General features: G+C 55.0%; 2 protein-coding genes across 3 annotated transcripts; one reads left to right on the forward strand and one right to left on the reverse strand.

Annotated features, from left to right (window-relative positions):
- Nucleotides 1-238: 238 nt before the first annotated feature.
- On the reverse strand, nucleotides 239-1,263 carry LOC113922776 (ubiquitin domain-containing protein UBFD1-like). The gene is given in 2 exon segments (XM_035721783.1): nucleotides 239-1,112; nucleotides 1,114-1,263. Coding segments are annotated over 2 exon segments (930 nt in total). The 5' UTR covers nucleotides 1,234-1,263; the 3' UTR covers nucleotides 239-302.
- Nucleotides 1,264-9,085: 7,822 nt separating this feature from the next.
- RAC2 (Rac family small GTPase 2) lies at nucleotides 9,086-24,938 on the forward strand. 2 transcript variants are annotated; one of them, XM_027594893.2, is made up of 7 exons: nucleotides 9,086-9,264; nucleotides 11,489-11,560; nucleotides 18,640-18,757; nucleotides 19,414-19,476; nucleotides 19,888-20,047; nucleotides 23,436-23,567; nucleotides 24,206-24,938. In XM_027594893.2, the coding sequence occupies exons 1-6, from the start codon at nucleotides 9,230-9,232 to the stop codon at nucleotides 23,564-23,566; spliced, it is 579 nt and encodes a 192-aa protein (XP_027450694.1). In that variant the 5' UTR covers nucleotides 9,086-9,229; the 3' UTR covers nucleotide 23,567; nucleotides 24,206-24,938. The 2 variants fall into 2 exon arrangements, with proteins under 2 accessions (XP_027450694.1, XP_027450695.1); XM_027594894.2 differs by lacking the exon at nucleotides 24,206-24,938 and adding an exon at nucleotides 23,074-23,077 and having other exon boundaries at nucleotides 9,119-9,264; nucleotides 23,436-23,496.
- The last annotated feature ends 306 nt before the right edge of the window (nucleotides 24,939-25,244 follow it).

Genomic DNA, 25,244 nt, shown 5'->3' on the forward strand with positions numbered 1-25,244 from the left:
TTTCCTCATTTTTTTTTTTTCCTCGGAACTCAGATTTATTGATTTCCACCGTATGGACTTTAAAAATGGTATGAAGCTGACTGCCAGAAAAGGGAACTGGTGATTTTAAGTTAAAAATTAAGCTAATGGTGAAAGTATATCCCCTCTGGCTTCAGTCACCACATCGCCTTAGAGTGGATATAGGTTTTTTTGTTTGTTTTTGAACAAAGTCCCAGAACTCTGAAATCCAGGGATGCTGTAGGCCTCTCCCAGCAATGTCCTTCGCTTTGGGTCAGTGTCCTGGGCCAGAGGTGAAAGTGCTTTCAAAAATACTGCCACTTCCCCAGCACAGTATCTGTGATTGCATCCACATATTGAGTTGGGACCCAGTACACCCAGTAGTAAGAGGCTTCCGTGGGGCCCAACTGAAACGCCATCATGTGGTAGTCTTCATGTCCTTCGATAGGTTCACTGACCACATTTTTAATGGAGCCCATGGGCAATTTCTCAGTCCGCTCTTTAGTGCCGATCCACAGCTGATCTTGTTCCAGCCTGAAGGTGAGTCTCACTTTGCCTCCGGATTTGTTGTACATGCCGGACAAGGGTACTGTTGGTAGGCGCTCCTGGGCACCCTTAACAGATGGCATCACATCTTTGGGTTTTCCTTTATCCAACACTTTCCTGTGTTGTTTCTGCCGGTAGAGTGGTTCCTTCTTGTTCGCTTCAGCCTTTGCATCCTGCTGGGCAGCATCTTTGGGTGTGTTTACGGCTAAAACATCATTTATCGTGGAGCCGACCACCATGATCTTGGCTCCGCTGCTCGCTTTTATTTCTCTCAACGTCTTATCCTCAGGGACGAGTCCCTTATACATGACTTTCTGCATGGCAGGAGGGAGACCTGTAATCGAGTGAATCTTCTGTTTTAGTTCGGAGCCTGTGCTATCGAGGGGGAACTTCACGTCGTGTTTAGTCTCATTCCAGATGCTCTTCAAGTCCACCGGCTCCCTGCCCACGCCGCCGCCCGCATCCTCGCCGTTGCTGACCGAGGCGTGGGCCGCAGGGTCCCCAGGGGGCTGGGCCGGCGCCGGCTGCAGGCTACCTCGCGCCGCGCAAGAGTCCTCGGCCGCCGCCCCCCGCCGGGGCTTCGGCCTCCACGCAGTTCAGGGGCCGCGCGGGGGCCTCGGTCGCCACAGTCTCGGCCTCCGTGTCCATGCCAGGTTCCTCCGTGCCCTCCGGGGCTCCGGCCGCCGCCATGATGGTTGTGTACAACACCCACCACTCCCGCAGAGGCCCTCCTCATTTTTTTTAAAAGCTCTTATTTCTATAATAATTTTTAAGTGCTGACTTAAAATATAATAAATATGATAAAGTCTTTAAAAATGCTGGCTGCTATTTTAATAAAAGGTTTCACATTTTTAGTAAGATGAAATAATTCTGAAGTTGTATGCATGTGATGATATAGCCTAAGGGTTTATAAAGCAAAAATAAAAAGGAAGAGAATTACAGGGAGAATTGACAAAGTCACCGTCACGGTGGAAGAGTGGACATACCTTTCTAGTAGCTGATGGATCAAGCAAGACAAATGAGAACAATTTGTAATGACAGAAAAGATTTGAGCACTGCAATTAACACCTTTGGTTTCTTAGACATATAGAGAACATTGAATATCTACACATCTATGGAAAAATGAGCCTCATAGTAGCTCATACATAAAGCAAGTCTCAACAAATTTAAAAGCATTAGTGTGATGCAGTCCATGTTCTTTGGCCACAATACCACTAAGAAAACTTAGCAAAAAGACAATTCCTTCCCTGAATTTGAAAAGGAACACACTTTCAAATAACTCATTGATCAAAAAGAAAATCAGGATGAAAATCTTAAGATACATAGAACTAAAACATAATAAAATGTTACATATCAAAGTTGTAGGTTGTGACAGATTGTATGTCTTTTTTACCACCATTAAGAAAAGATGGTAGGTTGCAGCTAAAGTATCTGAGGAAAATTTACAGCCTTAAAAAACTGTTATTAGGAACACAAGGCTGAAAATCCATGAACTAAGCATTCAAAATTGAGAAGGAAAATAAGAATAATGCAATAAACCCAAAGGAAAAAAATAAAGGAAAAATAAAGGTAAGAACAGAAATTAGTTAGGTGTGAAAAAATTGTATAATAGGATTAAAAAGGCCAAAAGTTGGTTCTTTGAAAAGCTTAGTAAAACTAACAAATCTGGGGAGCAATTCGGAACAAAGGTCGGAAACAAAAATAGTCAATATGGAATGAAAAGAAGAAATATAACAGAAATTAAAAAGGAGACACTAAAAGTTTATAAGATAATACTATGACTAGCTTTCTAGCAATAAATTTGAGAACCCGAACAAAATAGAAAGCTCTATAAACTATTTCTAGAAAAATATATAAAAGATGGTTCCAGAAGTAATAGAAATTCCAAATAGTCCTGTATCCACTAAAGAAATTGATTTAGGGCGCCTGGGTGACTCAGTTGGTTAAGCGACTGCCTTCGGCTCAGGTCATGATCCCGGAGTCCCGGGATCGAGTCCCACATCGGGCTCCCTGCTCAGCAGGGAGTCTGCTTCTCCCTCTGAACCTCTTCCCTCTCATGCTCTCTATCTCTCATCCTCTCTCTCTCTCAAATAAGTAAATAAAATCTTAAAAAAAAGAAGAATCCATAAACTTAAAAAAAAAAGAAATTGATTTAGTAATTTAGAGCTACTACTTTCTTCTCTCACATAATTCTAAAACCAGGCCCAGATGGCTTTATTAATGTCATAAAACATTCACGGTAGAGATAATTTCATATTATCCAAACTCCTCTAAAATTAGAAAAAGAGATAATGTCAGGGGCCCCTGGGTGACTCAGTGGGTTAAGTGGCTGACTCTTGATTTCGGCTCAGATCATGATCTTGGGGTCCTGGAATCTAGCCCCACTTGGGGCTCCTCCCTCAGCAGGGAGTCAGCTTGAGGATTTCTTTCCCCCTCCCTCTGCCCCTCCCCCATAAATAAATAAATGATTTTTTTTAAAGAAAAAGAGATAACGTCACCAACTCATCTACTGAAACTAGCACAACCTTGATTACCCCTTTCCCTCCCCACCAAAAGACAAAACGAGAAAGGAAGGAACATGACTGGCCAATTGCACTGTTGAACACGGGACCCTCCCCGCCCGCATGTTGGCAAGTTGAAGTCAACTATATACACAAGACAATCATCTGGACAGCATTCCTTAGGGTGTAGTTTAAGCTGTGATAACAAAAAGCCGCCAAAACACAGGGCTTGAAAGAAGACACAGTGTATTTCTGTCTCAAGTCCAGAGGGAGCGGTCTTGATCTACCACCCCCCACCCATCCAGGATTGCATCAGCATTTCTATTTCCTAGCCAGTGGGGAGAGGGGCAAAAAAGATGGACGGGACAAATGGTTTAAGCCTTCGAGGAGATGATGGCTCAGAAGTTGCCCACATTAATTCCATGCGCACCCTTTCCCTCCACACTTAATCACAAGGCCACACCTCACTGGGAGGGACACTGAGAAATTTGGTTGAGCTGGGTGAGCGCATGGCAGGGTGCAAGTCCTTGAGCTCTGTTACTAAAAAGAGAAGGCTAGTGAGGGACGGTCAGCAGCATTCCCCAGAGAGGCTAAGTTGGATTTATGCAGGAATGCATGGGTAGTTGAACACCAGCAAAATGGATTAGTGTTGTTCACATCTCCATAGACACAGAAAAAAAGCATTCAATAAAATTAAACCCTTATGATAAAAACAGAACAAAACTGCTGTTACTAACAATAACAGGGAAACTTCTTTAATGGATAAGAATATCTGCCAAGAGCCTACATCATCTTTAATGGTGAAATGCTCAAAGCACTCTTTTAAAAATCAGAAATAAAACAAAGATGCCCGTCATCACGGAATCTATTCCACACTGTGGTAAAGGCTCCAGACACCCCAAGAAATTAATATTATAAAACTTGGGAAGGAAGAAGTAAAACTGTCATTTTCCACAAATGAAGGCTATCTACGAAGATAGTCTTAGACTTGCTGGTAGCAAAATCTCTAGATAAATTATAATAAGAATTTCCATCCATATGGCCATATATATAAGCCCAATATGCAAAATTTGACATTTTTCCGGCATAGAAGCAACCAACAGAAAATGCAATTTTAAAAGGTGTTCGTTACAATGACACTGAAAGTAATAAGGTATCAAGGAATAAATCTGATGAGAAAATGTGCATGACCTTTCTGGGGGGAAATTATAAAACTTTATTGAAAGATATAAAGAGGAACTATAACATGTTAATGGGTAGGAAGACTGAATATTACAGAGATGTCAATTTTCCCCAAATTCCTCTATACATTGAACGGAATTCTAATTAGAATCCTGACATAGTTCCCAGAACTTGACAAGCTTATTCTCAAATTTATACGAAAGAGCAAATGGTCAGGGATAACCATTTTGAAAAAGTTCAAGAGAGGAGAATTTTTACCCTGCCAGATATAGAGAACTGGCATAGGATTTCGGTAATTTAGGCAGCGTTGTGCTGGCTTCATGGACTCACACCCGGGCAGACACCTGCCAGGAGACAGGTGGGCGGGCTCACTGGGGAAAGGCCGGGGTGGGGGGGGGGGGCGCCTCACTGCTTTGTGCCAGAGCAGTCGGTGATGGAATCGACAAAATTAACTCGGTATCTCCCCATATCCTAAAATCCATCCCAAATGTGTAAAGCTTTGAACATGAAAAGCAAAACTTTAAAAACTTTATTATTTTTTTAAAGATATTATTTATTTTAGAGAGAGAGAGAGAGAGAGAGAGAGAGAGAGGTCGAGGGGGGAGGGGCAGAGGGAGAAGGAGATTTCCCGCTGAGCAGGGAGCCCCACGTGGGGCTCGATCCCTGGACCCTGGGATCATGACCTGAGCCGAAGGCAGACGCCTAATGACTGAGCCACCTGGGCGCCCCAAAACTTTAAAAGTTTTAGAAGAAAACATAGGAGAACATCTTTATGAAATGGGGGGTGTAGGGAAGGATTTCTTATGACTTACTCCAAAAGCAACATCACCAGGGAAGAAGTTTACATGAAGCTACATTCAAATAAAAACTATTAAAAGTCACAACTGATGAGAAGACACCCCAAAGACTGGAAAAAAGATATGTAATGCATTTAGCAATTTAAGTTTGGAAATCAGAGTATATAGAGTATACAAAAAATACCTTCCCCAAATAAATATAAAAGTATAGAGGAATGGACCAAAAAAATATGAAGAGGTAATTTAGGGAACAGCAAACACACACATCCAATAAATACTTGCAAAGATGCTCGATGACACCAGAAGTAAGTGAATATAAATTAAAACTACAATGAGAGGGGCCCCTGGGTGGCTCAGTTGGTTAAGCGTCTGCCTTCGGCTCAGGTCATGATCCCGGGGTCCTGGGATCGAGCCCCTTGTCGGGCTCCCTGCTCAGCGGGGAGTCTGCCTCTCCCCCTCCCCTCTGTCTGCTGCTTTCCCTGCTTGTGCTCTCTCTCTGTCAAATAAATCAATAAATAAAATCTTTAAAAATAAATAAATAAATAAATAAATAATCTAAAAAAGCCCCCCAGAACCCCACAATGAGATGCCGGTTCACATCCATGAGGTTGACCGAAGTATAAAGCCTACAAGGCCAAGCGTGGGCGAGGATGTGGACCCTGAGCGCTGCTGAAGCATGACTCCTCACTCTGTTGGAAGCCAAGATGTACATGGCCTCCAGGTCTGGGGCTCCATGTCTAGAGAGACCTCACCCACCACCTCCGGGAGTCCACATGCATCATAGCAGAGCTGTTTGTAAAAAGCCAGCCTTCCAAAGCTCACACAGATCCATTCACAGGAGACTGGATAAATACATTCTGATACATTCATATCATGGAAGATTAGATCCCAGCAAAAATAATCAAACCGGAAGTAGAAGTTTAAACATTTACCAGCACATTACTGGGTGGAGGCTGTGCCTCTCAAATCCTCAGGCTTGGGGTGAGGAGGAGGGAGTGCCCTGATCTGCATGGCCTCGGAATAAGAACAAGGACCTCTGTGAGGACCATCTAGGGAGGTGGACTGGGGCTGAAATGAACAAGGGTTTTGTAACAGGCCCAGGTGCCTGAGGATGGAAGAGACCGTCTCCTAAGGAAATGAGCTCCCCGTCACTGGAGGTATGTGAGCAGGGGCTGGGCGGCGGCTCTGTGGAATCAAGCGCTGGATACCAGTGGTGCAAGGGTGGGGCTGGGTAAACATGGCCTTTGGTGAGCTCTGCATTCATGCCCAGAGGCCCTGCGGTTCTGTGATTCAGTGTGGTTAAAAGAGGACAAGACTGAAAGAATAACCAAAGTGTGAGACACATCCCCGTGCTGGAGCCTGCCCATTGGTGCAAGGGGACAAGCCCGGCTCGTGCAGCAGCATGGACGTGTCTCCAAAACATGCTGCACGAAAGAAGGCTTCTGCGAAAGGTCCCATACTGGGTGATTCCACTTCGGTGAAATTCTAGAAAATGTGAAGTGATGTAGAACGACAGAAAGCACATCAGAGCTTATGTGTGTGGTGAGGGGAGGGAAGGAGCTTCCCGCACTGATGGAAATGTTCTGTAATGTTCTATATCTTGATCATGGCGAGGGGTTCATGGGTGTGTAATGGATGGAATCATGCACTTTAAATGGATCCATTTATTGTATGCAAACTATATCTCAATATGGACACTTAAAAAAGAAGGAAAAAAGGTGGAGAGGATTGGCAAGGAGGCCTCGGCTGCTGCATCTTCGCCTTGGTGTCACAAGGACTGGGCCTCAGTTTCCCCATCTGTGGAAGGAGGGAGAAGCCACATTTATTTCCAGTGTAGTGGCCACAAGTGTGTCCTCCTGGGCAAGTCAGGGAGCCTCTCTGTGCCTTGGTTTCCTCATCTGTAAAGTGGGGGAACAACAGAGCCCCCTCCAGGCATGCACTCAGAGCCATGAGTGTCGCGCTGGATGTCACAGGTGTGGCTGTTGTCCTTCTAGTCTGCGTCCACACGGATGCTGCTGTCTGGGCTGCTCACTTCCCCTCTTGTTCCTCTGCCAACCTTGGCCTTGTCCGCACAGCCTGCGGGCCGCCTGCAGATCGGGACATCCCAAGAGACTGGTTTCAGGGCACCTGCGTCACTCAGCGCAGAGCACAGGTTCTTCGGGGCCAGCTTTCTAAGCTGGGTTTTGCGTCCCCTGAAGTATCAAGCCCAATGCTAGGTATTCAAGTGATGTATCCTTGAATGCATGCAGGAGGAAGTCTGATGGCCCTAAGTCAGGGAGGATTTTGCTTGGGTTGTCTCGGAGAAGTGGCTTTCTCGGCCTGGAGGGCCACCAGGGCCCTGTATGGTTGGGCAGGCTGTTCACTGTAAAAGGAAGCCCCACCCTAGGGGGGGGTGAATGGGGGATAAAACCCATACATATACCCCTTTTGAAGTCATACCGTGTCTTCCCAAAGAGGTGCATTATTCTTTCTTTTCTTTTTTTAAAAATAAACATTTTGTTCTGGAACAATTTTAGATTTACAGAAAAGTCACAAAGATAGTAAGAGAATTCTCCTATATCCTTCACCCAGTTTTCCCTTACATCAACATCACTTACATAACCACGGGACACTTGTCAAAACTAAGAAATTAACATTGGGACAATACTGTCAACTCAATTTCAGACTTGATTTGGATTTTACCACTTTCCCCACTGATGTTCTTTTTCTGTTCCAGGATCCAATCCAGGATATCACATTGCATGTAGGTTTTGTTGTTGTTGTTTAGATCAACAGGGGTTGCCCTAGGGGCTAGCAGACCTTTTGGATGGGAAAAAGAAGGTGGGTACAGGGGAGCACCCAGAATAAAGTCCTTAGGGGGTTTGTGAGGGAGGAAGCCCAGGGTGGGTCATGGGGGGGCCACTGGCCTTCCTGACCCGGTCTGAGCACCGTGAAGTGTTTCCCACTGTCTCAGCTCAGCTTATGCAAAGGACAGAGGAAAGATATCAAAGTTTGTTGGCTGGTTTTAATTATTGACTGGCCCCATATTGGAGCTGGCCACTGTCCTGTGGTTTCCTGGTTCGTCCTAAGTGACAGTCCAGGCTGGGTGACCAGTGGCTCTGCTTATTTCTTCCCTTGGGTGTGGGGAGCAGTGGCAAAATGAACGGTAAGAGCCAGGTGAACTCGGAGCCCACGGGGAGAGGCCGTGCTGCTCAGATCCCAAATTGACTCATGGCTAAGGGGGAGCACTCACCCTCCCCATGAGCAGCAGAACTCCGGCTTTGTCCCCTCAGCAGCTGAGGTGCCAGAAGAACTTGGAGTCGCCTGGTCCTGGGTTTGATTTCAGGCTGGGTGGTCCTAGTGGGTCAGCTGCCTTCTCAGACCCTCCCATTTGACCATTGTTAAAATGTGCCACGGAGCCTCGTTCCAGGGCGCCTGGTCTCCCAAGTCTGCCTTGAGCACAGGACTGGCTCATGTGGAGCACTGCCCATCATTTCCCTTTAATTTCCTCTTCTCCCTCAGCGGGGCCCCCGCCCCTTTCCCGCTCCCCCACCCCCCTGCATCTCCCATCCTTCCCCACTCCGGGATTCCCACGCCCGCACCTGCTTGGGGGAACCTTATGTGTTGCTTGCGCAATCCCCTCACCGGGAGTGTCCTCTCTCTGGCAAGCTTTCAAGTGCTGGCTCAAATGCTCACGGGCCCCAGCTCTCCCTCCATGTAGCTCTGAGGTCCCCTCCCTGGAGATCCCCCCTGACATGTGTCAGGTCGCATCTTCCCCAGGGATCAGCTGTGCCTTTTGCACCCTAGACTCACCAGCACCTGATACTATGCCCGGCATACAGTAGGCACTCATTAAATGCTTCACTTAGAATTGAGATGAATTGAATTCCTGGAAGCCTGAAGTCTTTGGAGAACAACTCTGGCCCTGCCCCATGGGCAAGAAGTGAGGCCCCAGTCGGCAGGGTAAGCAGGTCTCCTGCGGGTGCTCCAGCCCAGCACCTGAGGGGCCCCGAGCTGTTCTGCCAGACCGCATGCTCCGCCTTCTGCAAACGGCTGTTGGGGCAGCAGCTTGGGTAAGTTCCCCTTCCGCTTCCTCCTACCTCTTGTCCTACTGAGGCTGTTCCTCTGCCGGGGCGCCTTGCCAGGCTCTCCAAACCCCTGGAGCCCGCAGAAACCCTCTCCGTGCCCTGAGCTGTCACCAGCGCTGCCTCCCAGGCCCCAGACGCCATGCAGGCCATCAAGTGTGTGGTGGTGGGAGATGGGTAGGTACCTGGCTGAACTTCCTTCCCTGGCTGAAGCTCTCTACTGGGGTATCCCTGACACCCGCCTGCCCTGCAGATGTAGGAGTCCCTGGGAGGCAGTGGGAGGAGGTTCTCCCTTCTTGTCCCGGGGCCCAGAGAGAGACCCCGAGGTGGGCAGAAGACAGCTTCACCCTCTTTGCCTACTTCACTCCGGAAGCTGCTTGGATGGCGGTGGGTAAAGGGCACAGGACTGAGGGTGGAGGTGCCTTGGGTCCCTCCCCTGCACCCTGAGAGCTGGAGCAGGTCTCTCATGGGACCTGTCTTCAACTCTGCGGATGCAGGGGCAGGGGTGGAGAACCAAGAATCTGGCCTTTGTCCTCCGGCTGACCTGGGCTCTAGTCAATGGCTTGCACTGCTGTGTGTCCTTGGGCAAGCCACAGAGCCTCTCTGAAGCTCAGTTCATCCATCTGGGAAGAGGCCACGCCCCCAGGATTGATGTGGGGTCACCTGACATAGTTTGAGGGGCTGTCCTGTGCATAGTGTGCTCAATAAATATTAACCTCCTCCCCCTCTTCCTTCGCTGACTTTCCCCTCCCCCCTCAGCCTGCCTGGTTGGGGAGGATGTGTGGGGGATGTGGGTGATGAGCAGAAGGGGGAGGGAGACATGAAGTGAAGGTGGAGGGAAGAAGGCATGGGAGGGTGATTGGGAGGGTCAGTGCGGGCTAGGCTGGGCTGAGGGGCTTTCTCAGCTGTGGGATCTCAGGGACCCCGGGTTGTCATGTCCCCGTGGGCCTCAGTGACCTCAGGTTGTCATGTCCCCGCGGGCCTCTTTCGAATGAGGTCTAAGATGCCGATCTCTGGAGCCAGCCAGCAGCAACGTCTCAGGGCACAGCCTACAGGTGCATCCTGGCGTTTCCTGTGAGTCCAACCCAGTAAACTCCAGCATTTCTAGCTGGTCAGGCCTCCGTTCCAACTCTCCCATTCTACAGAGGGGCAGCCTGAGGTTGGAGAGACTCACATCTTTCCTGGCCTGGGTCACAGTGGCCCTGACATGACAGACCGACTTTGGCTCTGACAGATCTCATGGGAGCGGGTCCATTTATCAGCCCTCAGCTGATTCCGACACACCGGCCTGGCCTTATCTGCCCGCCTGCCCAGCCCTGTTCACTTCCACTCTGTATCTGATCTGAGGAGGGGAGGGCAGAGCCAACGTTCCAGTTATTCAAAGTCACCTTGGTGGCAAGCTCTGGGAAGGGCAGAGGGGGGAAGAAGGTGGCTGGCCTCCTCAGAACAGGAAGTGACAATACAGGAGTGGGGCTGGAAGGCCCAGGGCTGCCCCTTTGGCTGCTAGCCTTCCCACCGCACCACCCGTGCCCCCTCCCAGCCCAGCTGACCCGCAGGGTGGGGGAAGACAGCGCGCGTCACGGCAGTTATTAGCGCTTGCTATGTGTCAGGCACTGGACTCAGTCACACCCCCTCTATTTGGTCTTCCCACCAACCTAAAACTAGGCCCATTTTACAGGTGGGAAAACTGAGGCCTGGAGAAGTTAAGTAATTTGCCCAAGACCTCATGGGATGTGAGGCTGGGTCTCTCTGACCTCAAAACTCCATGCTCTTAACGGCTGCTCTAAAGGGAAGAGGAGGGAGGGACAGGCTTCCCCTAGTGTTGACTACTAGCCGCTAAGCTCTGCCAGACACGGTGCTGGCTTCTTCTATGGGCTTCCTCTGATTTACTACTCAGCACACTCCTAGGAGGAGGAACGCCTCGGATCCCTATGTTCTAGATGGGGAAACTGATGCCTAGGGAGGTTAAGTGCCTTGCCCAAGGCTGTGCCATGGTCGGTGGTGGAGCTGGTATCTGGAGCCCAGGCCTGTGATGGCAGAGGCCTGGTTAGGCCCCTGGGTATTGTCTGGTTCAGTGGGCTCCTGGGCTCTTAACCCTGTGTGCCACACTGGTGTCACCTGGGAAAGCTTGTTACAAATACAGATTCCCAGTTCTGCCCCGCACCCACGGATCAGAATCTCTAAGGGAGGACCCTGAAGTCTGCCCTTTAACAAACACTCCTGATGACTCTTACGACTCAGTTTTGGGACCACTGATATTGGCATTCTCAGGTGGGGAGACTGAGGCCCAGAGAGGTGGGCCTGGGTCTTCCCTGAGGGCTGGGCTTAGGGGACCCAGAAAACTCCCAGTGTCTCGGGCAGGGCCCATGACCGCTGTCCTCTCGAACCTCCTGTCTTTCAGAGCCGTGGGCAAGACCTGCCTTCTCATCAGCTACACCACCAACGCTTTCCCCGGAGAGTACATCCCCACCGTGTGAGTCCTGCGACGGGGGGGGGGCGGGGAGCCGGGAGGATGGGGAGACACGCATCACCAAGCCCACCCCCTTGTCAGGCACTTCCTGTGTGCCGGGCCCTTTGTGGGCCCCTGGGGGGGGGGTCTCTGCCTGGCAGAGCTGCCTGACGACCCCATCAGGAGGCGGTAAGCAAGGTTGAGCTGGGCAGTGAGGAGCAGTGCCCAGGCCCCCAGAGCGGGAGAGAGTGGGCGGGTGGGGCAGGACGGGCAGCCTCCGAGCTAGGCCTCGGCAGGAGAAGTGGAGGGGAGGGTGGGCTGGTGGAGGAGAAGGAGGCAGTCAAGGGCCTTGACACAGGACACCAGGACAGTGGGACAGCCGCTGTTAGGGGACAGGGCAGTGCCAGCTGGAGGCCAGTGGGAGGCCCTGCCCTCCTGCAGGTGTGGAGGCAGGGCCGTCGTTCGAGGCCATGTAGGAGTTCGTGGGTGGCAGCCTCGGGAGGGAAGGGTACCTGGGGAAGCACCGGCCCTCGGCGGCCCCATCGCTCCCAGGACAGTGTCCCCACCCCCCGCACTGCACTCAAGGCTCCGGGCGGGCTTCTCCCAACCTTCCCTTCCAGCGTCACTGTCCTTACGTTGCCTCATGTTCTGTCTGCTTGGCCCCACCAAACACTCCCTGGGCATTTCCACCTCAGGGCCTTTGCTCAAGCTGTTCCCTCTGCCTGGGGTGCCTTTCCTTTGCACGTGTCTAAGACCTCCAAGGCCCGCTCCTGGGCCCCTCCTCTGGGAGCCTTTCTCATCCAGCCCGAGGGACCTCTCACTCCCCAGAGTGACTCTATCTGATCTTTCCCATGACTCTGAGTCTCTGGAGGGCAGGGAGTCTCATCCAGTTCCTTTGGGTCACCCCGTGAGCTTAGCACGGTATCTTAGGCACACTATGATCCATGCATTGTCTTAAACACGCTGGACACGTTTTGAATTGACCTCAATGGAACTTCATGGAGAGGCCCTAGGAGGATCCACAGGGGCTACCCTCCATCTACGGAGCGCCTACTGTGTGCTGGCCCCTGCATGAGACGTCACACAGGAGTGCCCTCACTTGATCCTCACGAGAGGTGGGCATTCCACCCGGGCCGCCCACGGGGGAAGCTGAAGCTCACCGCAGCCAAGGGGCCTGACCTGCAGGACACTGACTGGCACCCCGGCCTGGGCCTGAGGAAGGCAGGCAGCAAGGACAGGGCAAAGAAACTGGGGTAGGGAGCCTGGAACACTGTTTTTTCTGCCCCCATCTTGGCTCCTAAGTCCCCAGGTGGCCTGGGGATGGTGCTGGTCCCTCTCCGCACCTGCCACGTGTGCCCCTTGGCCATCAGTCATCAAGCGTTTATCAGGCACCACCTAATGCTGAAGGAGGGCTGGCTCTAGGCCAGAGGAAAGGCAGCTTCTGCAGAAGGTCATTGTCACCAGCCGTGTACGGGCTGCCTGCCGCCTGCCTCTGCCTATCTCAGCTGGGCCGGGGCCCGTGTGCTGAAGGACCTTAGACCAATCACTTCCCCTCTCTGAGCCTTAGTTTCCCCTTTTATAAGGGCAGGGCTGGGCTGGGAAATCCCAGGCTCACTGCCGGGGCGCCTCCCCTGGGCAGGGAGCCGAAAGGCATGTTCTCTGGTGCAAAATGGTGGGAGGAACAGAGACCAGGCTAGACCCAGTTGTTCCCAACAACTTGGAGCACCCTGGCCCCTGGTGGCCCCTGGTGGCCCCTGGTGGCCTCGGGACACTGGACACCCTTGTGGGCCAGATAGAATGAACCGGGCAAGGTCTGCCTTCCCAGGACTCTGGGGAGCTGAGACAGACACTAGGGCCACCTTGAAATTCTTGACCTTTGCACGACGGATCTTGCATTTTCATTTTGCCTTGGCCCCTGCAGAGGATGTGCCGGTCCTGCATGTCACCCTCCTGTGTCGTCCGGGACCGAGATGCTCAGCTCTGGACAAGCCCTCCTTCCGGGGCTCCTGCTACAATGCCTGTTACCCCTGTTACAGGGAGGGGGAGATAAGTCACGCTGAGCCCTTGACATTGGAAGGTGGGGGCCGCTGGGGAGAGCGGAGTTGGGGGAAACAAGAGATCTCTGGTACAGAGATAAAGCTGGGGAGAGCAGCTAGGGCTCAGGGCCAGGAAGGGTTTCCTGGGGCCGGGAGGCATATGTGCCAGCTCACAACCAGATAAGCAGGCGAGCTGAGCTCAGCTCATTGCCAGGGGTGGGGGGTTAACAGCTCAGGGTCAACCCCCCCATGCCACAGATGGGATTGAAGCCCGCTGTGTGGGTGGTCTTGTGCCGGGCGTTGGGGACACCAAAACATGGCAGGAGCACCCTGCACTTGCGTGCCTGTGACATAAGGGCTCTCTCCCTTCTGCCTTTCCCTTACAGCCATTCTCAAAAGGAACCCCAGACGAGTTTTCAAAAAGGAAAATTAGATGCAGCCATGTCCAGGCCTAAACCCCTCCCATGGCTCCCCTTCACGTCTGAAACCCTCTCCTCTCCTGGCATGTGAAGCCCTGAATGACACCTGCACCCCAGCCTCATCTCCTAACTTACCCCCCCTTTACCCACTGACTCCAGACTCCTGGGCTTCCTTGCGGATCCCAGATGCACCAACCTCCCCCACTCCTCTGTCCTCCTTCCCATCACTCAGTTCTCTGCTCAGGGATCAGCTTCCTGACCCTCTGTCTCAAGTGGTCCCTCCCTCCCCCCAGGCCCCAGCCCTCCACCCCCCTGCTTGATGTTCTTTATGGTCCTTCCTGATCTGACTTTCCCTGCCGGCTCTGGGAGGACAGGGCCCTGGTCTGTCCAGTTCACGGCTATCGCACCAGCTTCTAGAACAGAGAGAGCACGTCAGTGACGCTCTGGAGTGACTGGATGCTCTGGTATGTTCTGAGGTGTCAGAACTCGGCCACCAGTGGGTGGCTCAGCTGGTGGGAAGGAAGAACACACGGTTAATTTAGGTCCAATTGGCCAGCACTCGATTTTCACCTTCAGTTCACCTCCTCCTGGCAAGTCATGCCTGGAACTGCATGGACTGGAGGAGACCCAGCGTCTTCCGCTGGGCGCTCACTGCCCCTCGCCCATACTCCTGCTGCCACGGGCGGGATTCCCTCACTGCCTCGGCTGGCTCCAGCCTCCCCTGCTCGTGCACCCTCTCCTGTCCCTTCGTGCCCTGCCCAGGACACCCCCCCCTGCCTCGCCCCACCTCCCGCAGCCACCCTCCTCTCTCACTGCTAGCTCTGTAAGCCTCCCACTGGCCCCCCCAGCTTCCCCTCTGACCCTCCTCAAAGGCTTCTCCATCCAGTGGCCAAGAGGAGCCTTTTCTAAATGCAAATACGATCACATCACCCCACCCCACCCCTGCCCGGTGAAGCCCCTCAACAGTGCCTCATTGCCCTGAGGACCGAGACCCGAGGCCCAGCAGGGGTCCACGCCCACCTGACCTGGTCACTCCTCCCTGGTCCCCATGTCACCAGCCATGCATGCCCCCTGGCCTCTGGGTTCCTTGAATACACCATCTTCCTTTGTGAGGGTGGGCTTGGGTGGGGTGATCAGGTGATGCTGGGTGCTGGGCCCCCTTCCTCCTGCCCCTAATCCCCTATTCTACTCCATTCCAGGGTCAGGGCTGGGTCTGTAGCCCTGGGAATGCAGAAAGAGGCCACACGGACTCTGGGTGAAAACACTCCATCCGTGTAACCTCGGGCAGGTCACTTCTGGTTTCTGAGTCTGTGCCCTCATGTGTAACATGGGGACAAGGGTGGCACCCGCTCGCTGGGCTCCCTGGGCCCACTGAAGTGGTCTAAGTAGGAAGGGCCTAGAACAGTCATTGACACCCCTGAGTGCTCAGCAAACATGAGCTCTCTGCCTTCCCATAGCTCAGGGAAGCCCCACGTCCAGGCTCAGACCACTGACTCTCCAGCCATGAAAGAGCCCCCATGTTTAGCCTGTGAGATTTTCTGAATTGGGGAACCAGGCTAGTCCTAGATCTGCTGCCAAATGACTGTTAGATCTTGGGCAAGTGCCTTCCTGTCTGTGGACCTGTTTCCTCATCTGGAAAAAGGGGTGAGGGCTGGCCAGGGTAGGGGTGTAAGGTTCTTCTGGTCCCAGCTGCCAGTGAGTCTCAAGTAAGGGGGACCCCCGGGGGGCATGGATCCCAGCTGCACGCGTGCAGCGATCCCTCAGGCTCTGGCGGCTGGGCCTCTGGGGATGGACCAGCGGGTATGTGTGAGGACATTGAAAATGAGACCACTCAGCTGCCCAGCATCTCCCCACGGGGTGGCTTGAATGTTCTCTGTCTCTTCGGATCCTCCTAATGGCCCCAAGAGAAGGGACTTTTTTTTTTCACCTTGAAGAAAGTGAGTTTCAGAGAAGGCAGGTGACTCACCCAGGGTCACAAAGCCAGGATGAGGCTTCACAAGGAACTCTGTTCCCTCCTGGCTCTGGGTGGCTGTCCTTGGGGAAATCAACCCCCTGCGGTTCATTTGTCCACTTGCTCACTAACAGGTGTCGCAGAAGGAGCAAGGCCCGAATCCCAACTCCTTTGCTTATGAGATGGTTGGCTTTGGAAAAGTTACTTGACATCTTGAGGCCTCGGTTTCCCCATCTGTCTGATGGGAGTAACTTGAGGTTCTTTTGTCTTAGGCTACCTGGGACTTCAAGACCTAACACAGAAAAGTCCCTAGCCTTCTGCCAAGCCCCAGATCTGGTGCTTGGTGCTGCTGCAAGATCCCAGGACCCTGTTCTTTCCCCATCGCCACGGCCCCTGAGACCCTGGGGATGGCTCCACGAGGACACATGGCTTTGGCTCAAGGAATCTTGGGAGGCTTTTTGGCATCAGAATTTCAGGCTGGACATTAGAGAGGAGAGTGTCCCAACACCCTAAGTGTGTCCCGAAGGAATGTTTCTGACCGAAGCCAAGGACAACGCAGGTGCTTCTTTTTCCATCATGCCCAGTGGTGTCTCCCTGGACAGCTCCTTCTTCCTGATGTCCCACGGCAGTGTGGGTGGCATCTCGAGTTGGTACACAGAGCACCGGCTATGTGGCATATGCTGTGCTGGCCTCAGGGCGCCGTGAGGAGCAAGCCAGGCACGGTGCCTGCTGTTGGCACAGATTGCTGGCCTGGGGCCTGGACTGGCTGGGGGCCAGGAAAGGCTTCCTGGAGGAGGTGACCTTGAGATGGGGCTAGAGGCGAGTGAGTAAGAGTCAGCTGGGCACGGGGTGGGGGGGGCGGTGGGCGGGGCGGAGGAGCAAGGGAGGAAGAAGAGTGGGAAGTCAGAGGAAGAGTGTCTGTAGGAGCTTCCAGGCAATAGGGAGCGGGTCATCTGTGGAACTGAGAGGTGACTGGAACACTCCATGGATGAATAAGCATGATGTGTTGAAAATATCCGGCTACTCGCTTTTGTGTGTGTGTGTGTGTGTGTGTGTGTGTGTGTGTGTCTTTCTCAGAACAGGTGTCTTTGGAGTCACTCTGAAGCATTAGGGCTTCTTCAGCCTGTCCCTGAGCAGCATTCTGTGAGGGCTTCCTGGAGGAAAGGGCATTCCAAGGGCTTCAGTTCAGTTTGCTTTAATTCTGATGCACTCACTGGGTGCCAGGCCTGAGCCTAGAGATGAAGCAGGCATGGGCCCTGCCCACATGGAGCCTATGGCCCCTGGCAAGACAGAGACACACTAACTGCCTGTTTAAGTCAAGATCGAGCGGTTGCCTGAGGGAGGGAACAATGGGCTCTTTCCAGGTGGGCCACAGGGAAGAAGGTGGCCTGGAGGTTGCCCCACAGAAGAGGAACTGCCTGGGCACGATTTTGAAGCGTGACTAGGAGACAAGGGTCAAAGGGGGCAGAAGGGTATTCTAGAAAGAGGCACAGACGGGAACAAAATCCCTGGAGAGTGGGTAGGAGTGCATGGTCAGGGTAAGTGGGAATGTTTGGACAAAGAGAGGTGGGGAAGGGCATTCTGGGCAGGAGCAGGTACAGGGAGGTGGGCAGCGCAGGCCTTGCCCAGGAGACGGTTTGGCTGGTGTATGAGGGGAAGAGAAGGAGAAGGAGCCTGATGGAGCGGGGCAGGGGACGCAGAGTAGGGCCTTCATGGGTGGCCTCAGTGAGGAGAGACAGAATGATGATCCTTGGCCCTCATGGGCGGGAGGTGAGGGCGTCTGTGGAAGCATAGCTGGGGCACGCGGCAGGGAATGCTAGAATCGCGCACAACTGGTTTCTCACTTAGTTTGTTCACTCACTGGCTGTGTGGCCTTGGGCAGGTCGCTATACCTCTCTGATCCCAGTCTTCCTTCCCACAGGCTGAGAAACCAGCACTTTTCTCTCAGGGGTATGTGTAGTGAGAAATACTGTTGGGTTGAATTAAAAGAAAACCTGGAAGCTCGTTTGATTGCCCTGGAGGCCTCCCTGGTGCTAGTGGGAGACTTTGGCGATCACTGTCAGCACCCCTTGCCCCAGCACCCTTCGGGCATGCGTCCTACCTGTGTGTGCTGGTGGCATTTCTTGAAATTGTCTGCGACAGCCGGCTTTCAGCGTGCACTCGGGGGTGGGCTGGAAGACCAGGGATTTAGCACCGCAGGCCATCCTTGTGCCAGTGGAATTCAGAGATGCTGGAGAGAGACCCCAGGTCGTGCCCCTCAGGGGCGCCCTGTCTTCAATGGCCCCAGTAGTAACGGCTCACTGACTGACCTTCCTTGTCTCTTCCCCACTCCCCTCCCGAGCCTGCCACTGTACCAGCTACTCGGCTCAGGGTTTGCTTCGGGGGGCACCCCACCTGCCACGGGGGTGACCGACCTCAGTCCAGCAGAGGAGGTGGGGAAAGTCGGATCAAGCCTTAGGGGGACTGGCGTGCAGCCTCACAAAATCACCTCTCAAAGGACAGGCAAGGGCAGAAAGGTGATTGGAGACAATATTTTCCTCTTGATGCTTACCTGCATTTAAAATTTTTTAATGTAATGAATCGGTAAGGAAACAAAAGAAAAGCTGAGTGCCCAGCACCATGCGGCTGCCCATGGCCACCCCTCCCTGGGTCTCGGCCTCCGCACGGAGCGATACTGACCCTACTGTCCTCCCACAGGTTCGACAACTATTCAGCCAATGTGATGGTGGACAGCAAGCCCGTGAACCTGGGGCTGTGGGACACGGCAGGGCAGGAGGACTACGACCGCCTCCGGCCACTCTCCTACCCACAGACGGTGAGCTGCCCTGCCCTCCCGCCTCCAGCCGGAGCTCAGCCTGCTGCCGCTGGGGACGGACGCCCTGGGGCCGGTGGCTGGGGACCCTGCCCATCTCAGCAATGCCCTCCTGGGAGGAGCCGGGCCTCCTCCCCGCGCCCCTGCCCGCCCTCCTTCGGTCTCCCTGCTCTCACTGTGCTCATCGCCCCAGCCCCTCTGCCTCATGGGCTCTGGCAGCCCCCTGGCTCCCCGTGGGTGGGGCAGGCAGACCCTGGATGGGGCCCCAGTAGGGAGCCCCGGACTCTGCATCCCAGGGGTGCTGGGGAGGGGAGGGAGAGATGGGGGGCAAGCCTGCATCTGTGGCTGCTAGACCCTAGCGTCCTTGGTTCTCCCTCCAGGCTGGCAAGGGAAGGGCTTCTGACCAGATGACAGGTAGTGAGCGCCTGGTGGGGAGTACGGGTTCCGTGGCAAGCCCCTGACCTCACTTTCCCCATCTGTAGAATGGAGTGGTAGTGGCACTGACTGCAGAGGGTCGCGTGACGATTCACCACTTAGGACAGGCCTTTCGGAAGGGTTGCGTAAACAAACAGCTCAGGGGCTGCCCAAGTGTGGAAGGGCCCGGGCGGGATGCCTCCAGGCCCCCTCTCATGGGTGACCGTTGCCTGCTCTGTCCCCAGGACGTCTTCCTCATCTGCTTCTCCCTTGTCAGCCCTGCCTCCTACGAGAATGTCCGGGCCAAGGTGAGCAGCACAGAGCGGGGCCCTTGGGGCCTGGGGGCCTGGGGGCCTTGGGGGCTTGGGGGCTTGGGGGCTTGGGGCAGGTGACCCCGAGGGAGGGAGGGAGGGGCCGCAGAGCGTGTGGGCAGAGGGCGTCCCCGGTGCCAACCGGCACTGGGGGTGAGACTCAGAGGGGGTTCAGAGGGGGTTGGGGTCATTAGCTGTCCCCCCCACCCCCTGTAACCGTGCCCCCTCTCTCCTCCCCGCACCTCTGCCCGCCTTTTATCTCTCACGAAATCTTGCTTCTTCTTTTCCTGCAACCACGCGCCCCCCGCCCCATACCACCTCACGCGTCTTCTCCTCACCCCCTCGCGCCCCCTCTCCTCTTCTCGCCCTTGGTGCCCCTCCTCTTCCCACGCCCCGCCCGCCTCCCAGTGGTTCCCTGAGGTGCGACACCACTGCCCCAGCACACCCATCATCCTGGTGGGCACCAAGCTGGATCTGCGGGACGACAAGGACACCATCGAGAGGCTCAAGGAGAAGAAGCTGGCTCCCATTACCTACCCGCAGGGCCTGGCCCTGGCCAAGGAGATTGGTACGGGCTCGGGCTCAGAGAGGGGAGCTGGCTGCAGGAGGACCCCGGCTCGGCCTCGCTGGGGATTCAGGGGGGCTCCCGGGCCGCTGTGCCATGTGCTGGCTGGGCGACCCCGCCTGCGTCTCCGTGCCTGGGTTTCCTCACCAGCAGAACGTGGCAATAGTGACCGTTTCCAGTGGTTGGGGGAATCAAATGAATTCACACCCGGGAGGCCCCTGGCTCAGCACCTGCGTGCAGGCAGCCCCCCGGCTGGGTCGTGGCGGTAGTAATAGTATATACACTCCCCAAGCAGATGCTGACATTAGCGCATTGGAGCTGACAAGGGGAGGGATAGAGTGACGTGTGCTGTGGTCGCGAGCAGCCAAGTCGAGCTTAGGTTTTCCAGGAAGGCTTCCTGGAGGAGGTGCTTCTGCCTTAGTTTGAAGGGTGATTTCCCTGCTGCCTCTTCCTCACCACCTTTTCCCCGGCCCGCCTCCTCAGCCCAACTGCTCTTTGCCTCCTGATCACTGGGCCGGAGAACTAAAGTGACTTCTCAAGGTCACACAGCCAGGAGGTGGCAGAACTGGGATTTGAACGCAAGACAGCAAATTGCTGGCTTGGGGGGTCTCCTTGTGGGGGCTCGAGGCTGCCGGCGCCAGGGAGGCCGTGACTGGTGGGTCTGGCCTCTCCCGTGGTGCCTGGGCCTGCTGTCCCAGGCCAAGTCCTGACCCGCCTGCAGCCGGGGGTTGGGACACTTGCCCCAGAGCCTGGCATCCCCAGCCGGGTTTGAGCACTATGAGCAGTGGCCCAGCGGCCCAGGGCACTCTGCCTTGCCACAGGGTCCTGCGGGCCCAGGGTTTGGCCCCTGAGTAGGTAGGGCCTCCCCACCCCAGGCCTGCCTCAGCCCCACCGCTCTTCCTTCCGCCGGAACTGGGAGGGCTCTGGGGACTCACATCGCTACAGGAAGAGAAACCACAGCTGCCACCTCCCCCTTCCTGTGCCTAGTCCAGCGACAGGGCCATCTTCCTCAGGGGGCCTTGAGCTGCCTCTTAAGCCTTGGGTCCTGAGCCCCGTCCTGGGGTCTTTGGCTCCTCGGCCTGCTGGCTTTCCTCACACATATGGGGGTTGTACCCTTGCATTCTCTTGTTCTCCGGCCAGCGCATCCCCCCAACTCCTTCTGCCCAGGGCTGACACTCTAGCTAGCATGTGACCCATCTCCTTCTAAAGCCTGTGCTTTGGGACAAGGAGAAGGGGGCTGGAAGCCTGGAGGCTGGTCCTGGCTCTAGCACTGATGGTGTGTGTGACCTTGGGAAAGTGGCTCCCCCTCTCTGGGCCTAATTCTCTCCGTCTGCACAAGCTGGCCCGAGTGATCCCCAAAGGTCCTTTCTCCTCTGTAAGGAGGTGGCTCGGGGTCCTGCCTTGGTCCCTAGCCGATCTCTCCGGGAGCTGATCCCAAGTGAGGGTGGGGCAGGGGCAGCGACTCTGAACTTGACTTGGACCAGCCTAGGCCAAAGGGGAGGCCCGGGAGACCTGCGGGCCTGATGAGGCGGACAACAGCTGTCTCTGGCTGAGCCTGGGGTGGCGAGTTGTGGAGTCGAGGCCCCAGCCGATAATCACTATAGTCACGGCTGGCTGACCAAGACCAAGCACTTCCTGGGCGCTGGGCCACTGGTTCAAGGCCACCCAGCCGGGCTGGGGCAGAGCCCAGATTCAAAGCCAGGCTGCCTGGCTCCATCAGTCATGGCGATCAGGGGCACCTGCCGCCTCCTAGCCTGCCCCCACGCCCTCTGCAGCTCCTCTGCCCCACCTGCCTCAGCTGGACAAGCTGTCCCAGGTCACCATGTCCTAGACTGATGGGAGGCTCAGGCACAAAGAAGGGGGCTGCCCAGAGTCCGAGGGTGGTCAGAAACAGAGCTGAAGGGAGCGCAGCATCCCTGCTCAGGACCCTTGCTCTGGATGCTGCTGGGCCAAGAAAAGCAAGAGGGAGGCAGGTTCCAGGGAGGAGGCAGTTGGTGGGTGTGGAAGAAGTGGACACTGGCTATGGTCCCTTGCAGGGAGACGGTGGCCAGATGCCCAGCGACACCCTTCTAGGCACAGAGGGTTATAAGGTGATGAGGCTCCCGGACTGAACCAAAGGGAACTCTGTCCCTCCCAGCCAGGCCCTGGGACCACTGCCCATGCTCCCTGGTGGGAGTATGCTCCCGAGTAGAGGGAAGACATCCAGCATGTGACTTTGTGCAAGTGACATGCTCTCTGAACCTCGGAGACAGTTTCCTTGTCCCTGCCCCACTTTTTCTTTCTTCCCAACCCAGGTCATCTGTGGGCTTCCTCCTTCTAGGGGCTGCCCCCTCGGAGGTCCTGGCTTCCCTCTCCCCAGCTGTGTGTCTCTGGGACCCAGGCTTCCCCTCTCTCTTGCCCTGTTTCCTCATCTCTAAGTGGGGAATCACAGTATTTCTTCACATGGTTTTTTGGAAGCACCCAGCTCAGGGCTTGGCAGGGAGCAGGTGCCCATCAGAGTTGGTCTGCTTCCTTTCCCCACCCCAGAAGAGCAGACTCCAGCATGGGGGCAAAGTTCTCCTTCCTGCCCCTCTCTTTCCCTTTCTTCCTGAAATCAGCCCCCAGCCCTCTCAAAGAAGGGGTTTTGGGGTTCCTTACCTCAGGGAAACTGTGCTGTAGTGGTCATGGGAACTCACACAGGTTCCTTCCAGAAGGTCAGGGAATGCTGGCCTTGGGAGTGGGGGCTCAGCTGGCCTTTCTGGCCATCTGGGCCCTAGGCTCCTGCCCTGAGCCGTAAGGTGGGAGAAGGCCAATCCCCTCAGTGGGGAGGGAAAGCTCTCTCATCCTGCTCCCTCACTGATAGCCCCCAGCCGCCCCGAGGGGGGAAGAGAAACATCCAGCATGTGGCTTTGGACAGATGACTCCCCACCTATGAACCTCGGTGTCCCTGTCTGTAAAATGAGGTGGTGCTAAGGAATGGTCAGATGACATTTGGAAGGTCCTGGTGCCTGGGCCACGAGCGCCTCGGGCCTCCTGGGGGAGGCATAGAGGCGGGTATGCGGCTGTTTTCTAGAAGAAACTGAGGTGTGGAGAGATTCAGTCACTGTAGCTCGAGGTCCCCCCCCACCCCCCCGCCCAGGAATGTTTCCAAATGCCTGCCTGCCTTCCACAAATTAAGGGTTCCCATGTCTAAGAAAGATACAGACCTGCCCTTGTGGGTCTTAGCCTCTCCTCTTGAGATCAAGCTCCTTGTTCCAGGCATGAGGAAGTGGAGGGGAAGGGCAGTGGTTACCCGACCCCACGGCCTGGCAGTGTGTGGCTCGGGAGAGGCTTCTGCCCAGGGCTGTCCCCTGACCTCGGCTTCTGCCCTCTTGCCATCCCCCCGCCCCCCCCCCCCCAACCGCCCCGCCAGACTCGGTAAAATACCTGGAGTGCTCGGCCCTCACCCAGCGAGGCCTGAAGACTGTCTTTGATGAGGCGATCCGGGCCGTCCTGTGCCCCCAGCCCACGCGGCCACAGAAGCGTCCCTGCAGCATCCTGTAGGGTAAGAGCGCCTCCTTCACTGCTCCGTGACCCACCCAACCACACACAGCAGGCTTGGCAGGCTCCGGCCGGGAGGGGTGTCCAGCCGCGGCTCCGTGGCCTTCCGCTTCGCTGGGAATGGCACTTAGGCCAAGACAGAAGGGGGAGTATCAGAGTGGCCTTAGTTTCCTTATTTGCCTGAGCCAGTCTGACTCGGTGGGGCCCGGGTCCCAGAAGGAAGGTGCAGGGTGTCAGAAAGTGCCAGAGCCACGGCAGGGGTGTCATGAGGCTTCCACTCTGCCAACCCTGCAGGAGGGACAAGGGATGGAAAGATGCCTTCGGCCCCTGCCCTCAGGAGAGCCCGGCGGAGCCGGGGAGATCCAACACCCACTGATAAGGGCGGAGGGGGGGGGGGGGCGGGTGGAGCTGAGACTCCTGAGGTGGAGGAGGGACCCGTGTGGGTCGGAGGCAGCCTGGAGAGCTATAGGTCAAGAAGGATGGACGGGCCTTGGTGTGGTGGGCCCGCAGGGTGGGCTGGTGGGAGGGTCAACCTGGAGAAAACATGGGAGGTGGCAATGAGCTTTGAGTGGGGAAAGCCGTGAGGGGGCAGGCGATTCTGCTCGCCCCCAGGTTCTCACCCTCTGCCTGTCTCCCTTCCAGGTTGCGCCCAGCCCTCCCAGCCAGATGGCTGTGACCCCCAGGGTGCTCACCCAAAGCCCGGCGGCACCCCAGCTGGCCCTGCTGTCCCCTCCCTGTGGTGTTTCTTAGCAGATGGCTGCAGAGCTTGGTTGCTCATCTTCTCCGGGCTGGAGGCCCCCTGGGGCTGGAAGGCTGTGAATTTGCAGGCTCCGCTCCCGATCCCTTCATGCTCCCACCTTCACAGGGGCCAGAGGGGAGTCACGCTCACATTAGTGTGGCCAATGTCCACTGCCGCACGTGGCAGCATCTATCCCTTTACCCCAGCCCCACCCGATGCCTGAATCCCCTCTGGAAATTTCGGGCCGGAGGGTTGCCAGCCACCACTCGCATACCTTCAGGGATGGGTCGCTCACTCCCTCCTGAGGCAGGCTACTCCAATATTGATGGTCTTGCTTGTCTGAAAGTTCTCCTTCTGAGGTAAAATGAATGTCTCGGACGTTTGCTCCTGGTTCTCCTTTTTGGAACAACATAAAACAGATCAAATTCTCTGCATGTCGGTGGGTACCCGCAACAGCCTGGTTCCAGCTGTCTCCTGTTGTCTCTCAAGTCTGTCTGTGCCACTCACAGGATCCTGAGCTACATTTACCTGTGGGAGTCTTGAAACTTTCAGACCCTGTCAGGCAGGACTTTTGCTATTGCAAATGGAAAACCTAATTCAACCTGCTTAAGCAGAAAATAAATCTATTGATCCAAATTTGGAAATATCATGACTTCAGGTGCAGTTTGATCAAGGGGCCTCAAAGCATGTCATCAGGGCTTGCTTTCCTGTACCTCTTTCTTTGCTCTACTTTCCGCTGTCTGGTTCATTCTCTGGCAGTTGACTCTCAGAGCATCCTTCCAGGTTCAAGGTTAGGAAAAAAAAAAAAAAAGAAAAAGAAAAGAAAGAAAGGGGGAGGGCAAGCTTCTGCCCCAGGCAAAGTTCTAATTAAGGTTTACCACTTCAACCAATCATATTTGACCGGGGCGGGGGTGGGGGGGGATGTGCTGAGCTCTGATTGAC

Source organism: Zalophus californianus, chromosome 9 (assembly GCF_009762305.2).
Source record: "Zalophus californianus isolate mZalCal1 chromosome 9, mZalCal1.pri.v2, whole genome shotgun sequence".
Lineage (NCBI taxonomy): Eukaryota > Metazoa > Chordata > Mammalia > Carnivora > Otariidae > Zalophus > Zalophus californianus.

Excerpts from the sequence above, each read along its gene's own strand:
- RAC2 (XM_027594893.2), top strand. The coding sequence starts at position 9,230 with ATGCAGGCCATCAAGTGTGTGGTGGTGGGAGATGG. Across the intron at positions 18,758-19,413 it reads CACTCTCCTACCCACAGACG|GACGTCTTCCTCATCTGCTT; the intron begins GTGAGCTGCCCT and ends CTCTGTCCCCAG. Across the intron at positions 20,048-23,435 it reads GGCCCTGGCCAAGGAGATTG|ACTCGGTAAAATACCTGGAG; the intron begins GTACGGGCTCGG and ends CCGCCCCGCCAG.